General features: G+C 42.1%; 1 protein-coding gene across 1 annotated transcript; it reads right to left on the reverse strand.

The window, feature by feature from the left end:
* Positions 1 to 702: 702 nt before the first annotated feature.
* On the reverse strand, positions 703 to 11,677 carry LOC123406986 (pullulanase 1, chloroplastic). The gene is made up of 27 exons (XM_045100007.1): positions 11,396 to 11,677; positions 11,068 to 11,212; positions 10,905 to 10,957; positions 10,680 to 10,788; positions 10,433 to 10,569; positions 10,136 to 10,332; positions 9,878 to 10,027; positions 9,557 to 9,617; positions 9,342 to 9,462; positions 9,057 to 9,147; positions 8,832 to 8,925; positions 8,501 to 8,596; positions 7,972 to 8,112; positions 7,670 to 7,720; positions 7,369 to 7,439; positions 7,176 to 7,268; positions 6,588 to 6,678; positions 5,686 to 5,757; positions 5,405 to 5,530; positions 5,167 to 5,223; positions 4,714 to 4,788; positions 4,094 to 4,182; positions 3,809 to 3,886; positions 3,504 to 3,642; positions 1,789 to 1,898; positions 1,493 to 1,592; positions 703 to 1,169 (listed from the first exon to the last, which is right to left on the reverse strand). The coding sequence occupies exons 1-27, from the start codon at positions 11,627 to 11,629 to the stop codon at positions 1,062 to 1,064; spliced, it is 2,889 nt and encodes a 962-aa protein (XP_044955942.1). The 5' UTR covers positions 11,630 to 11,677; the 3' UTR covers positions 703 to 1,061.
* Between the last annotated feature and the right edge of the window lie 4,396 nt (positions 11,678 to 16,073).

A 16,073-nucleotide genomic window follows, 5' to 3' on the forward strand; every position in this document is an offset into this window, starting at 1 on the left:
CCCATAGGCCGGCAACGCTATGGAAAAAAGCAACCAAGCACCCAATGATCGGCACCATCCTCCGCCTCGTTGACGCCACTCTAAGGAAGGACACCGACATGGCAACAACCAAGGAATAATTATTCCCATAGTCATCGATGCCCTAACTTCACTAGTGACAAAGAACTTGAATATCATACGAGACAAGGGCCAGGACTCTCAGATCCGGTGTTCCCTCACCGCGGTCGGCGGAGGCCATGGGAACTCAGTGCGGCGTCGGCGGCTCGAGAGAATATGAATGTCCCCTCCTGATGGCCACCTCTCAAGAAATTGATACTCAATTATTTGTCTTCAATGAAAATATGTCTTTCCTACTTATAAAATTTTGAGTTGGTGGTGAATTCACTTCCCCTACTTTACACTTAGTAGCACGTGTGGCCACAACTTTTGCATGTGTGTGTACTCATTTGGTCATTCCATCTCTAAATTCATGCACTGAACTATTATGTCTTATGTCGTTGTTATCTCTACGTTCATGCATCAAACCACTGCCTATTTGTTGCATATAACTGGTCGTCAAGCCAAAGCTAATCAGTGTCCTCATTTGACAAATCCATATCCTCATTTTTTTTCCATTATAGCTTTGTAGCAGCACGGGTGCTATGCTAGTATATAGAGAAATTGCACTTTATTTTCTTCGATAAAAAATAATAATATACAGAGTAAAAGAGAGTACAGTACAAAATCATTATGCATCCTTGTTTAACACATACATTTTTGCGAAATTTGTTTACCACATACATATACAATACTTATAACACGCTATATGTCTTTTCCTTTTGATATATAAAATCAAAATGGATAAAAAAAAAAGCCATGACTAGGCAGCTTGGACACTATACATATACATAAGCCAACCTTCTTATTCTTGGGTTTGTTCCTTCAGCAGTGTAATCTGGCAGGCAGCAGCGCCTCTCCTCCCTTATTCTTCATTTATTATTTACTTCAACACAAAAACAGAAAGATCTTCGGTTGCTTCGACAACTTGTAGAACAGATCCTCGTGTCGAAACAGAGGAGGCATCAACACCGAGGTTCGACAAAGACTGACACGGTTCTTCCGGGCACGGTGAACCTGCCCGTCGCGGACTCGTACGCAGATTTCCTCACCAAAGTATCTGATGAATTCACCTGAAACAGTCCGGAATAGCCGTTGCCTATTCAGAATTGCTCTCCCAGTTTCACGACTTTTTGGGTTGATGATTCATTGGGTTTTAGGATTGGACAGTGGTCAGCTGTTAGGGTTTGCAATGTTTCGCTTTTAAGTATGGAGCTCTATGAAGCAGAACCGCAAGAAAAGTGTGTCAACTTGCTTCTAAAAAGCTGTCAGTTGTCAATTTCCTCAATGTTAAAAGTTCAACACTTCTAAAAGGATAAAGTGTTTAAAGGTCTAGCAATGAAGAAAGAGTACAACACCAACAAACCTAAAGTCGAAAACATGTAGGAACAGTTACCTGCACAGGATGCAGTTCAAACCCCATCGAAGCGAGAGCGGGGATATCCATGGACACTTCGTGCGGACACACATTGAAGACGGTTACGACATAAGAGAAGCTGCAGAGAGTGATAGGTTGTTAGTTAGCTACATCAGATAATGTCGAGTGTCTCTCTTGCCACACACAGAGCTATGGAGGGATACTATTGCTCTTTTATGTGGTAATAGAGAATGACATGTTTCTTGAGACTACACTCTATGTTCATCTTGCAAAACAGATTTTTGCAAATCATAACTCCGTCAAGTGCAACTTACTTCGTGTCTAATTGAGCCATCTCGGGGCTCTCACCTCGTGCATCTTCAATGCCCATGACAATAACACCTGGGACTAAGGAGGGCCCTGTGTTGTGAAAGCGTACCCTTTGCTGAAATACGACAGGAATACAGTCAGATCTACGCAACAAATCAATTCAATAGATATTACTCACTCCTCTTCCAAAAAACCTACCGTGTGGACATTTTCACCCCTTCCTCTATGTGTGCATGCATGATAGATATTGTTTGTTTTTTTTTTAGAAAAGGAGCATGACCTCCGGTCTCTGCATCTGGGAGATGCATGCGACCATTTTATTAATTATTTAAGAGGACTTTACAAAGTAGTACAACAATATGTCTGAATCCGCCATCTTGGCAACATTTGCCGCTACTCCTATCCATATGATGAAGGGGTGCAAGCTGAGCCAAATACCCAGACCTCTCACCTAAGCCTAACATCTAAAGCCGGAGGCCCCGACCGAGCCACATACCGGGTCAAGGGCACAAACCGGTCTGACGCACTCACATGTGTCGTCGCCACCATCTTCCACTGGTTCATCTTCAGAACAGATTGAGGTACCAGCCTTGGCAGGTGCCTCCGCCATCAACACCACCATGACGCCAAACGACGACCTCCACCTACGCGAGTCCATCTCCAAGCAGCGGACGTAGATCCATGCTAGGATAGGGCCGCACCACCGCTGTCGCCCACCACCCACAAGCACCACCCAGCCCCAAGGTTCCCAAAGCGGCGCCTTCAAGAAGGGAACGACGGCGAGAGCGCCGCCGCCGCCCAACAAAGTTAGGGCTTTCACCCGGGAGACCTAGGGGAAGGGGAAGTGAGGGGATCAGTCCATACCGCGCCTCCAAGGAGGGGAACGGCGCCCTCAGGCGTCGCCATCGACACGGCCGGCCATGGCCGGCCAGGGATTTCGTCCGAACTAGATCCCCGTCACCAGCAGCACCTCCTGTACAGAACCGGCGACCCAAGGAAGCGCGGCCCGACCAGGCTAGCCCCCACGGCGAACATGGGAGGAGGGGATGCACCAGATCGTGCGCACCGACCACCGCAGAAGCCGTCGCCGGCCGCCAACGACCACTGGATCCCGTCGCCCGCGCGGCTCGGACGCCAGATCCATCGCCCGCACGGCTGCTAGCTTGCCGTGCCTCATCCATGGAGCCGCCGCTCCAGATCCGAAGTTCCCCACGTAGAGGCAGGGCAGCCAAGGCCCCGCCGCCACGATCCTTGACGCCCCGGGCTTGCCCGACGGCTGCCTCACGCGGCGGCGAGGAAGGGAGGGGGAGGGAGTTGGGCGGCTAGGGTTGGGAGGGGGAGGGAGTTGGGCGGCTAGGGTTCGCATGATAGATATTGTGAAACTGAGGTAGCACTGAATAAAAAGTCATAGCTTTCTTGCGCGAGTTGCTTGCGGCAATTAGATCGTTTGTTCTACTAACGGGGTGGAGCTATACCCAATGTTCCAGCAGGACTATCTTTATCTCTAGTTTCCAGGTGATCATTCATTTTCAACTATGGGATACATTTGTTTCACACTGGCAATTATATAGCTCCCATAATAAGTTACATTCATGTCATATAGTTTCACCAGGAGATCAGTAAAAGGAAAAGAAAAGGCTTGTCTACACTATAGCCCTTCAGCGGTCTGAAAGTGGAGTTCAAACTAATTTGCTGGCAAAGAAATGAAGAATACTTGTACCTTAATGTCATTTGCTGTACTGAGACGAAAAAGTGGAGATGAGTATCTGATCTCCAAGATGTCAACAAAACTGTCTAGGGCAGCAAGAATGTGTCCTTTTGCAGGTTTAAAAGACGGATTTTCCAATCTTGGTTTCATCCTACAAAATAATTTCTATTTCATATTTTGAACTATCAAATGTATGTTTAGAACTTGAAAAGAAACATGAAATTCTCATTTAAGTTCTTCAGTTTACCAGACGGACATGGCCAAATACATAACAAAATCATGATGGTAACAAAAGATGTAAAAGTTCAGAAACTTACAGGGGCCAATTATCTTCGTTCTTTTCACTTGGAGGAAGCCCAACACCCCAATTGTTTGTTTCATAGGTAAAATCAAGCCTTAACAAAAAGAAGAAAACATAACATTACCGTGCAGTTAAAGATGCTACAGAACTACTATTGTCCACTTCATATATGGTAAGAAGGCGGACAGAATAATTATTTTACAAGAACATTTTAACTAGTTTTCTCTCTTTAAAAAATTCAATCATTTTAATTCATGGGAAGAACTGATATTTTTAGCAAGGTAGAAAGGCAGCTTATTACTTGTTAAACCAATCACCAGAGTTATATGAATCTCGGTCGATGGACTTAGATCTTAGTATCTCGTCACCAGCGTGGAAGAAGGGTATTCCCTGAAAGGACAAGTTGAAAAAAAATTGAGGACTCCACTCCAAAAGTTCAAGTTATAAAACATGTATGAAATTACACAATATTGCCATACGTTATTTTCTGTAAAATAGACATTACTATATTCTTTATCATATGGGGGAAACACTTGGTCAGAAGAAAAGAGAAGATGGCAACAGCAGAAAATACATATCAAGTCGTAGTGTCATTTGTTGGCTGAATTATCAAAATGCAGATTACTTGGAATAAATATCCTAGCAAAAGAGCGCACATGCTAAATTTATTAATTATGCTAAGAGAACAAATGAAACTAAGATTATACACCCAGATAGTTTAGTAAGTTCATACCATGAGACAAGTTCAAGATTGAGCTTACTGAGCTACTAGATCAGTCTTGCCATATTACTCATTTTACTTTAATTCAAAACTTATTTCTGGGAAAACTGATCACTGATCACCAATTCCAACACTATTAGAGTACTATGAACTACAGAACTTCATAAGTTCTATGATCCATATTCCGGTTACATATAAACCTGGGATAATGCCATCATGCTGGAGGCCAAATGATTTATCCTGCATCTCTCATCAACTGAAAGGATCATTGGGGTCTGCAGAAACAAACAACAGAAACATTCGAGAATTTAAGATTGTGAGAGGTTCTGAAATTGAAATTTTGAGTTCATCTTGTGAAAGAAGAATCAATGAGAAACTTCCTTTCTTCTGAAAAGTACATCATCGCATGAACTAAATTGTTGCTTTATAAATGTCAAGTTTAATTTCCAAAGAATTAACTAATTTTAGCAACCAATATCGCCGATAAAAATATCATTGCATTATATATGCATAAACAAAGATATTCAAGCTAATCTGTCTTGTTTCATGGTTTGCAAAACATAAAAAGGAAAATTATGATTACTAGACAGTAATAATTGATGAAAGAAGTATAATACAAGTTAGTTCTTTATATAAAGGATAACAAGTCATACCTTCACACTGATAACATCAAATAGAGTCTCATTGTCATGAGCAGAAACATAGTTTATCTGAAATGTATAGAACAGTAAGGTATTTGAGTAAATAATGACCCATAGCAGTGTTTAAAGAGGTGGGACAAAAAATCTGAACACATACAGAACCATAAGAAAACACATTGCTATTCCTGTGAGCAAATGATAGTGTTACAAGTACAATTAACTTTTGAAGTTCAAAAACCAATAACCGTACCGTTTCTATTGGGGACGCAGTATAGCCTACTGGTAATCCATCAAAAGTGTGAATTTCTGATCCCTTCTTAGCTTCTCCAGTATGAGATATTAGTACATAATCCCTCAGATTACCAGCTAGTCCAATCTGAAAAAGAAAAAAAGAAATTATTCCATCTTGCCTGGCAAACTTATTAAGCAGAACACTAGTTACATTCAATTTCCATTAAATTGACAGGTAAAAAGCAAATTAATATTCAACCAGTGGGTAAACTTATAGGAACATGAATACTGATAGCCTACCTGTATTTGGTCAGCATAAGTAGCGAGCGAGCGCCTGGTATCTGCTTCATTGCCCTGATAAAACCCATTCGGCTGCACGAAAGGGCAAATACCAAATAATTAACACTACAGAATTCTCGGAGCTAATCTAGAAATATTTTACACAAACTGTAGTAAAGTGCATCTTTCCATCACAGCTCCAGTTCAGATTTGAGACCTCGAAGTCCCATTTAGGGCACACTAAATAGTACTACCTCACAAAATATAGGACGTTTTTGCAGTGCAGGTAGTAGCTAACTAGTTCAATAAACTTCCAAAATAGTCCATAACTGAGGCTGCATACTCAGTCCTAGCAGAGATCATAATAAAACATGTGGCTGACAAATGAGAGGCCCAGAGTTGCCAATCTGCACGCCACTATCAATGTCAAGGCCAGACAGTGGGCATTAGCAGGGGTGGTTGGGCTGGCGGTGGTCCTACTGACAGTGACTAGCCCTTGGGGTGTTGTGTTCACTTATGAGGTGTTACCCTCTTGGGCTTGTACATAAGTTTTTCTTCTATCAGTTCATCAAGACGCGAGGCTTTTGCATTTTTTCGGGAAAAAATAAGATGACACTTGAGCACATGGCCTCTGAGGTACAGTACTGAGGTCTAATGGTGCACAAAACCAATTAATAGAAAGTTAGGAACCTTGAGGTTGCTACAGTCAGCGACTTGATTACAGGAAAAGGAACCTCCTTATGAGTTTCAGAAAATGGTTAACCCGAGAGAATTCCCCAACTTCAGGAAAACTGTATTAAGAGGGGACAAAAGGTAACTGCTGCATTCGTATGAATGATGAAAATAAGAAACTGGTTACTGCAATGTCATATCATGACTTTCATTTCCAGGAAGGGCACCAGCATAAAGGACATAAATATTACCTCTAAGAACAGACCAGTATTGAAGCCTTGCTGGAGCGGATTACCAAAGGGATTACCCCCATTAATAGCATCCCGGATTCTATCATTGAAGCTGCAAAGTATGACAATATGGATATTACTATGCTGTATAGAAAAGGTAGTTCATGTAGAACAAACACCAAAATACCCCCCCCCCCCCCCCCACACACACACACAAAAAAAAACACCAAATAAATTCCCCATACTGGCTATTTGCTAGAATAAAGCTGCTGCACTCTGCTATTTTGTGCCAGAGCTTCAAAGTTCTGACTATACAGGAGATTGCTGAGACATAAATTTCCCTTTTAATTTTACTGTTCAATGTAAAAATATGTTGTAAAGAATCTGTCGTAATGTAATTCATGTCCTAGGATGATTGTACCCGAACTCCTTATTTTCAATGCAAAGAAACACAAATGCTTTTTCGTTTTCTCGAAAAAAATTAAAAAATCTGTTGTAGCTTGGAGGTGTTTTCCAATGTAAATACGATAAAGAACAAGACTCTGGTGAGCACTGAAAGGTGCTCACTTCTCATGGCATATAGTAAGTTGGTAATAAATTTAGACTTACCTACCAATCCCCGTTCCACTCATATTAAGCTGGGACCCATTTATTCCACGTTGATTGCGTGCAACTTCAGCGAAGTCCCATCCTTCACCATACCTATGGCAATGCCATTCCCCTGATTAGCCCAGTACAGGGAGAATGTGTTCTGCTGCCATAGAAACTGGTTGCTATAAAACTGAACAATCTCATTCCTTACAAGTATATTTTTGAACCATCAACTCCATGTGCATCTGTTGTAAGGCTTTGAAGAGCAGATTTTGCTCTCATCTGTATTTATTAAACAAAAAGGTCATCCAGCACGCTGTGCGATGCACTTACAAAAGAAAAATACGAAGCCTAATGCGTACAATCACTGTGCAAATCATATGGGCCACGTACTCAGAACAAGGAAATGCTATGCCCTTTCTAGGGAAACTGATAGTGAGCAAAGGACATAATTGTATTTAAGCAGCAAATCGACATGATATTTAACTCAGCAAGGATATGAGCTTACTTACCATTGTGCGTTTCATGATATGGCCCATAAGATCAAATCTGAACCCGTCAACCTAAGGCGACAATTATATGATGGGTTAACAAGCATTATGTGAAGGAACGGCATGTAAACAACTTGAAACTATCCAGACAATAAGGAAAGGGAAGAAGCAAAACTCTGTCATGAATGCATGCATTTTCCTGTGCATAACGTGGCTGATGGCATTAAGCCATCAAGTCCGATGATCTCATTTAGAACCAGTAAGTCTGAAATGAATGGTATTGTCGTAACATAATAAGAATACTGTTACCACAGCCAACTCACTTTGTAGTTTACTGCCCAGTTCAAAAGGTCATCCACGATTAACCTATCAACCATGAAATGCTCACTTGCTGTATTGTTCATAGCTGCACTGTTCTCAATCTGGCCATTAGTATCCCTTCTAACATAGTACCCAGGAACAATCTGTAAATATCCCATACAAAGAAAAAGAAAAAAGACACATTAGCAAGGTCCAAAACATGTCAAAGCAGACCAATTGACATGTATTTTGTTAGATCTGCAAGCACATTTCTGGAACAATGAACACAGGAGGGTAAGCATTTGATTACTTGCCATTTCTTCGAAACAAGAATTTTACATATTTATCACTTTGTACACAATGTAGCATGACTGGTGGTACTTAAAATGTGACAAAAATGCTCTTGGCTGGACCAGTTTGAATGGAATAATACTTTAAGCTGACTTCTAGCATGACAAAGAAATGTTGTAAACTGTACTGAAAGAAAAAACAATAGATGTAATTTAAGCTGCAATAATTATGAATAAAAATATTATTTTCAAAGGTAACAACCTTGTCAAGCACTGAGCTGATACCGCAGGGGCCACTTGAGTCTAGATGATTGTATACAACATCCATGACAACACGAAGACCTATGCGATTGAGGGCCTGCAGTACAAAATTTATCAGAGAAGTAACATGTATCCTGCATCGAGCTAACCACATTTACCACCTTCAATTACTACAAAAGGCTGAGCGCACCAAGTTAGCACGTCGTCGATTTGGTGCTCTTATATAGAATACATGAATTTTGTGGGAAGTAGTCCAAATGCATCGTAGCTCCCTTTGGAGTCCTATCTTACAAGCAGGGTCACATATTCGCAGGGTTAAAAGGAAAACACACCTGGACCATCTGACGATATTCAATAATTCGACTCGGGCCATCAGGGTCACTTGCATAGCTTCCTTTTGGAACCCCCCAGAGCACAGGGTTATACCTTTAGCATGCATATGACCATATGTAAGAATAAATTACTCGTAAGAACATAACGAACTTTCCTATATTAACACTACTACGATACATTAGTATCTGGAATGTGTCAGAGAAAAAGAAGTGTGAAATGAATACCCCCAATTATAAGGGTCCTCTTCCTGAATAGCTACTACTGCTGCTTGTTGCATATCTGACCCTGGAGGGAATGTTGCTAGTTCACACTCATCTGCAAGAGTAAATGAATAACCAAATAAGTCAATCTGAAGTAAATAAGAAGAAAATGAAGAAGTGCAGTTTAAACCATTAACTACTTATAAATAGTCGTCACTCAATGCTATCCAACAAAAAAATGATAGATATCTAGCAAAAGCTCAACAGTGCATTGTTGTCTGGTGAACGATGGAGAAAATATTTCCTTACCAACAAATTTCCAGTTGCTCTTAATGTCGTCAACGCCAGCAAAATGAAAGCTTGGCAACAAATGCACATGAGTCAAACCAGCATCAGATAATTTCCGTAGGTGCTCCATTCCTGCCGAGGCCTGTACCACAGATTCCAAAATGCAATCAGAATGAGATACTGATGAAAAAAGGCAATGCAATACATCAGTCTTCTAGTAAATCAACTCCGAAGACCTGATATGCAAATGCACGAAATCCTCCACGAGAGTCACTGTCCACTGTGCCATCGTGGGCGCTGTAATTGAAAAGCACAGAAAACAGACATGTAAGCTCCAAAAATGAATATGCATACACCCCACCAGATTTGTACTCCCTCTGTTCCTAAATATAAGTCTTTTTCGACATTCCACTATGGACTACATACGGATGTATATAGACATACTTAGTGTAGGTTCACTCATTTTGCTCCGTATATAGTCCATAGTGGAATCTCTAGAAATACTTATATTAAGGAACCGAGGGAGTAGTTTGTGTAAATCAAGCAGCACAATTTACCTAAAATCACGAATGTGCAATTCATAGATGGTTATGTCAGAGAAGGAATCAAGTTTTGGCTTCTCATCAGCCAATTCATCCCACGAAGCCGGCTTCAATGTCTCATTGTTAATATCAACCAACCAGGTGCGCGCTCCATTTGCAGAAAGGCTGATCAAACAAACGTCACGTTAATTTCTTCCTCTCCCTGAACTTTTTCCCTTCTTCAAAAAGTTCCGCTCCCTAAACTACATAACTGAAATGTACACAGCCACATACCCTCTAGCATAAGGGTCGCCAGCTAAACATTTCAGAACCTGCGCCTTTGTTGGATGATACACGTCAACTTCATACAAATAGTACCGGTTTTCCCACTCTCTTGGTCCAGTGACACTCCAAACACCATTTGACTCCTTGAGCTGCACCGTCTCTAGCGCAGGGCCTGCTGGACCATCAAAGAAGCACACGCTCACGCCCTGCAAGATATATCGGGGACATTTCACATATAAGCGGGGACAGTACTTAACTGGAACCGACACTAGAGATGGTAAAATGCGTCGTCCTTAGAAGCCAAACCTGTGCTGTAGGAGCCCAAAGGTGCAGGCTCACAGAGTCCTCGCTGAAAACCGCACCGAGCGGTCCCGTGTACGCGAACATGTCATCCAGCACGCCGGGTAATTGCAGTCCAGTAACATCTACGTGTTTCCCGTCAGCTGCACACGAGCAGTATATCAGGATCTTGCTCTGTCTCAGAACTTGTGTGAAGAAGTTGACACTCATTTCTGAATGTGCAAGTAAGGGTGCAAAGGGTCAAGGATTATACCGCCGAAAGAAGCGACGACCAGTTGGCATTTCACAAGGCTGGCGACGTCGACAGAGCCCGGAACTCTGAACGCTCTGTAACTGCTGATGAAAGGGAACTTCTGGGTCACCTGAAACATATCGCGAATGGCACTCTAGGTTCAACAGACTGGACTTTGCCACTGGACACTGCATGAAGCACAATCAAGAGATGATCACAGCACGGGGAACCCATGGCACGGCTTACGGTTTCCGGGAGCCCGGCGCTCTCCGGTTGCAGCTCAACCTTGGAGTCGTAGCCTGCCACATCATCACACCAGCAACGGGTTTCAGTCAGAAACATGAGGTTCAGGTTCAGACTGAGAGCCCGCATCCAACACGAACTTAACTGGGCCGCGTAATGTACGTACCTTGGATGCCGCCATTCGACGGCGAGAGGCTCATCGCGGCGGCTCTGCTGGCGTACAGGCAGACGGACTGCGCTTCCAGCTCGCCGACGTTCCAGGCGATGAGGTCGCTCGTCACCCAGTACGCCCTGGCGTCCGGCATGAACGCCTGCGCAGAACAGCCCAACATCGGGACATCATTTCGTCAGAACAGCGGCGGAGTCAAGACCAGCCGTGTGGTATGGTTGCCATGCGTGGCGACGGCGTGATTCGGCGGGAACGGATGGGGGCCAAAGCAACGGGCGGTTCGCAACGGAAAGAGAGAGGCGGGGAGGGGGAGGAGGATGGGCACCTGGGTGGCCTCGGCCTCGGCCTCGGCGGCGGAGACGGAGGCGCCGGTCTCCCCTACCGCCATGGGCGTCCTCCGCCGGGCCCGGAGCGCGGTGGCGCGGGCGGAATGCAGCGGCGGTGGCCGGGCCCTCGCCGGTATCCGCTGCGGCGAGGAGGCGGAGGAGCGCCGGGGATTGGGCACGGCGGAGGGGGGACTAAGGTGGCGGAGCAGCATCGTTCGCATCGGCATTGGCATTTTGTATCCAAGGAATGGAGGAGGAAGAAGAGAAAAACTTTCTTTTTTTCCTCTGTGCTTTTTGGGGCCAACAGATTCTGTTCCGTTCAGTTCTATCCATGACGCGGCAGAAAAAAACCGTATTGGCTTTTCTGTTTTCCAACTCAACAAAGCTCTTTTTTTCGGTTATGTCTTGCAAGAAATTTTATTTCTTCCTTTTTGTACTTTTTTTCTGTTATAAGAGTTGCGTAAAGAAATGTGCGGTAACAACAAGTTGGCTCACGTGTCAGCCATCATGACCATTCTTTAACGGAGCACATCATGACATGTCGAGATTTTTTGACTTTCTATTCAACTCGTCAAAGTTTGTCTTTCTCTCCTCTCTCTTTCATGTGAAGAAGCATTATTGCTGTTGTTTTCAGTCGTTTTAGATTCATCTTTGTTTTCCGTGTGTTTCATATGTGGTCGGTTGGATACCAAAACACGACAATGGTTGAAACGGAAAAACCGACACTATTCATATTTTGAAGCGAACAAAGAGAATTAAATATGGGCATCTTTTTTTTCCCTTGTGCCATTTTGGACAATAGTTCTGTTTAGTCCTATCCGAATGCAGCAGAAAATTTGTTTTAGCTTCTTTTTTCCTTCTCTTATTTTCCAAACTCCACAAAGTTCTTTTTCTATTGTATCTCGGAAGAAAGGGTTTACTCTCTTTATCCATATATATATAGGGCCTAATGTGTTTTTCGAGGCTAACTTTGACCGTATGCTAGAGCAATAATATATGACATGTAAGTTACACAAAGCATATCTTCAGATTCGTACGTGAAAGGAGCTTTCATTGATATAATTTTTACATTATACATTTCATATACTATTAATCTTATCAATAGTCAAAGGCAATCTCGAAAAATGCATTAGGCCCTATATATATGGATGGAGGGAGTACTTTCTTACGATTTCTATATATTTTTTTGACAAAACTTGAAAGAAAAACACACCTCTCTTTGGTTAGAAGAGTTGCAAAAAGAAATGAGTAATTCACAACAAGCTGGTCAACATGTCATCTGACTACAAGTGTAAAAAATCGTAACAGTCTTTCGTTGTGAAATGTTACAACCCTAATTTATGGGAGCAAGAGAATACTTATAAGCTCTATCAATTAAGTTGTCGATTCAATCACATATGAAAACAAGCACTTGCTCGAAGGAAATATTAGTATTAATGACAATCTATTGAATGGAGTGGTGTACGTAGCAGTAGAGTTATACAGAGTAGTGAATACATGATATTTGCCAAATATCAAGTAACTGAAAGAAAGCAAGCAATGGTGAAAAATGCAGGCATATGTATAGAGTTCTTCGGGTATTTACAACTTTGTGTAACACGCTGAAAGAGCACAAGAAAAAAAATCTCATCACATGGTTGGAGAGAGCATAGCGGCAATGAGGTATAAGGGGTTGACAGAGCCGATGGTGAAGTTTCCCCTCTCGGAAGGCAAGGTGAAGCCTCTGACAGCCCTCCGAGAAGAAGCTCAACAGTGTCGTCAGCCTAAAAAAGATTATGTAATAAATATGTCGGGCGTTTACATCAGAATATGTAATCGGGTTATCGTGAAGGAGGCAGAAGGTGTCTGGTAGGCCCATGCGCTCGCCCAGACATTGATGGCCACCAGACGCCTTGGTTAGGCGCCTAGCCCCCACCTTGTTCCATGTCCATGTACTTTAGTGTCCTTTTGCTCCAAATCTTCCTCTAGTATTGTTATATTTTTTTTCATCATGGTTTTCTATGCAAATACATAATACCATAGAAATATGTTAAAGCAGTGTAATCCCTTATTAGCTAGAGCAAGTTTCAAGAGAAAATATTATCCACAAATGTTTAGAAAATTAGATATGTTTGAGACGTGTCATCAACCATCCAAAGCCACCTAACTCGTCAGCACCTACATGAGAGTTAAAAACTTACAATACAAGCTTATGATAGGTACCAATGTCTAGGATCACCCATATGCTTTAACAAGACACATCACAACATGCCGATATATATGGTTTGGCTTAACCCCCCCCCCCCCATTTAAGCAAATTAATCTTGGTTTATCTCATAATGTAGATAATTTATGGAATAATTACTAGAGATGATGCTAAGGAGATTTTTGGGGCTTTGTGAATAAAGTGCACTTTCAAGATCCTAGAAAAATGAAACAAAAACACATTGTTGATTTTTGCAAGAAAATAGACCATGGGCCAAAGGGGGCTACTGGAGGAGGCCCGAGGGGCGTTGGTGCCCACTTATAGGGTCCCATGTGGCCCATGTGCACCCCAGGTGCCCTCCTAGGTGTCATTTACTCTCTCCATCTCTCTCTCGGAAACCTCCATAACAATTTTTAGAAGAATTTTTTCACCGCTACTACGAAGCGGAAACCTCGAAGGGATTTTCAGGTCAGATATGCCCCTCTGACAAGGAAAAAAATCAAAGCAATCGTCATCACCAACTCGAGGGCATCAAGGAGAACATCTTACTACAAGCTATCTTCACCATCTCCATAAACAATACCATCACCCATAATCCCATCACATCCATCCATGTACAATTGGTGTGAATTGATTACCATTACCACTTATCGATGTTAACTGATACGTTGGTAGTTGATCATGTGTGTTTTACTAGTGAAACATTCATATGAATAGATTGTTAAAATAATCATTATCATACTAAAAATGTTTACCATGGTACATTGTGAGTAGTATCGTGGTGTTCTTGAGGACATGGGAGTAAGATAGTTGTTAAGTGCCATATATGTTACAGTTAAGGTTGTTGGTTGATCATGTTGTAGTGCAATTTTCCAGTGGTGTTATGCAAACATCAACTACATGATACTTCATCTATGGGTCTAGAGGAGAGCATTGTGTTATACTCTCCCTCCTTCCTAAAATGAAAGGTGCGCTTTGACTGTTCTGGTTTTCATCGTATAACTTTGACTATATATGATTTTTAGTTATTGCATGTAAATTAGTATATATATATACATGGGAAAAAATAGTTTTGCAAGATAAATACGATGTTACCAATTATACACGTCCAATCCATGCATTATATATGTATTAACTGTCAAAGTTGTGCATCAAAGACCGTGCAAAGTCAACCGTGCATCACATTTTGGGAAGGAGGGAGAAATAAGTTTACGATTGGAGGCCGAAGTGACATAAATGACTCTTCCGAAGTTTAAGAATTATGCCATGAGGAGTGAGTAAAGACCCTAGAGGAAGATATGGATATGGTTGCGATATATGTTTAATAAAACTTACTAGCTACGACTGATTGCAAGTGCACAATCATAAGTATGTGTTTGAGGAGAAATATCCTTTTGTTGGGTGTGCCCCGGGCTGGTCGTCTATCGACCTAAGGTTTGATGAGTAAAGGAGCACACAAAAAATGCCCCCTCTATAGAAAAGTGGCGCGGCAAAGCCCACATCAACTTCTAGTTTGTCACTATGTGCCATTTAACGCCAGCCAATCACGTAGAGTTGACAAGCGAGCAACTGATGAGTGATGTGGATTTTTATATAATAGCTTGGTGATCTATAATATAGATCTTAGATTGTTAGTAACAAATTCATGATGCCATTTGAAAAAAAAAGTTGACAATATTTTGAGGTACTTGGTTGTGGTTGCTCTTATGTTTGAAACTTCATTTTTTTTGCGAAAACTTCATTTATCGGTTTTTAGGTAGTTCTTCTATGTTTGCGTTTTCTTGCATTTGGCTAGTCTGATTAGAATCACGTAACAATACACATGTGGATTGTTAGTATGTACGGTCTACTATGGTTTTGCATCAAACTATTTTATGTTTTAGTGTACAACCCGTATTAATTTTTTGGTCCTCCATCGACGCATTGACTTGCAACCTATACGTACATATCGCCTGGGTAACATGCCTCCACCATCATCACTAAGTTTTTTTTTGAAAAGTAGGAACGAAGCCCCGACCTTTACCATCATCACTAAGTGATGATCGATAAAAAGATGTTATGTATTCATTCCAGTTTTACTTTCCGATCGATCACACCTTCAAAGGAGGGACGAGTAGCTAGCTAGTTTTTTTTGTGTGTGGATAAAACTAGGGCTTGTATTACTCTGAACCAGAAAGTGTACTACAACCACACATGCACATGGCTAGGCCCGACGCTCAAGTCGACACTATCCCATGCATTGTATACCCCGATTCGACTCTGCACAACCTAATTGAACTAGCTCATGGACTATCAAGAAAAGAGATTACACCGTGCATGAGAGGTCCCGTGTATGGGTCCCATTGTTGGGTAACGTAGCATAAATTCAAAAAAAATTCCTACGCATATTCAGATCTTCCTATGGAGGGACCAGCAACGAGAGAGGGGTGAGTGCATCTTCATACCTTTGAAGATCGCTAAGCGGAAGCGTTACTAGAACGCGGTTGATGGAG

Source organism: Hordeum vulgare, chromosome 7H, assembly GCF_904849725.1.
Source record: "Hordeum vulgare subsp. vulgare chromosome 7H, MorexV3_pseudomolecules_assembly, whole genome shotgun sequence".
NCBI lineage: Eukaryota > Viridiplantae > Streptophyta > Magnoliopsida > Poales > Poaceae > Hordeum > Hordeum vulgare.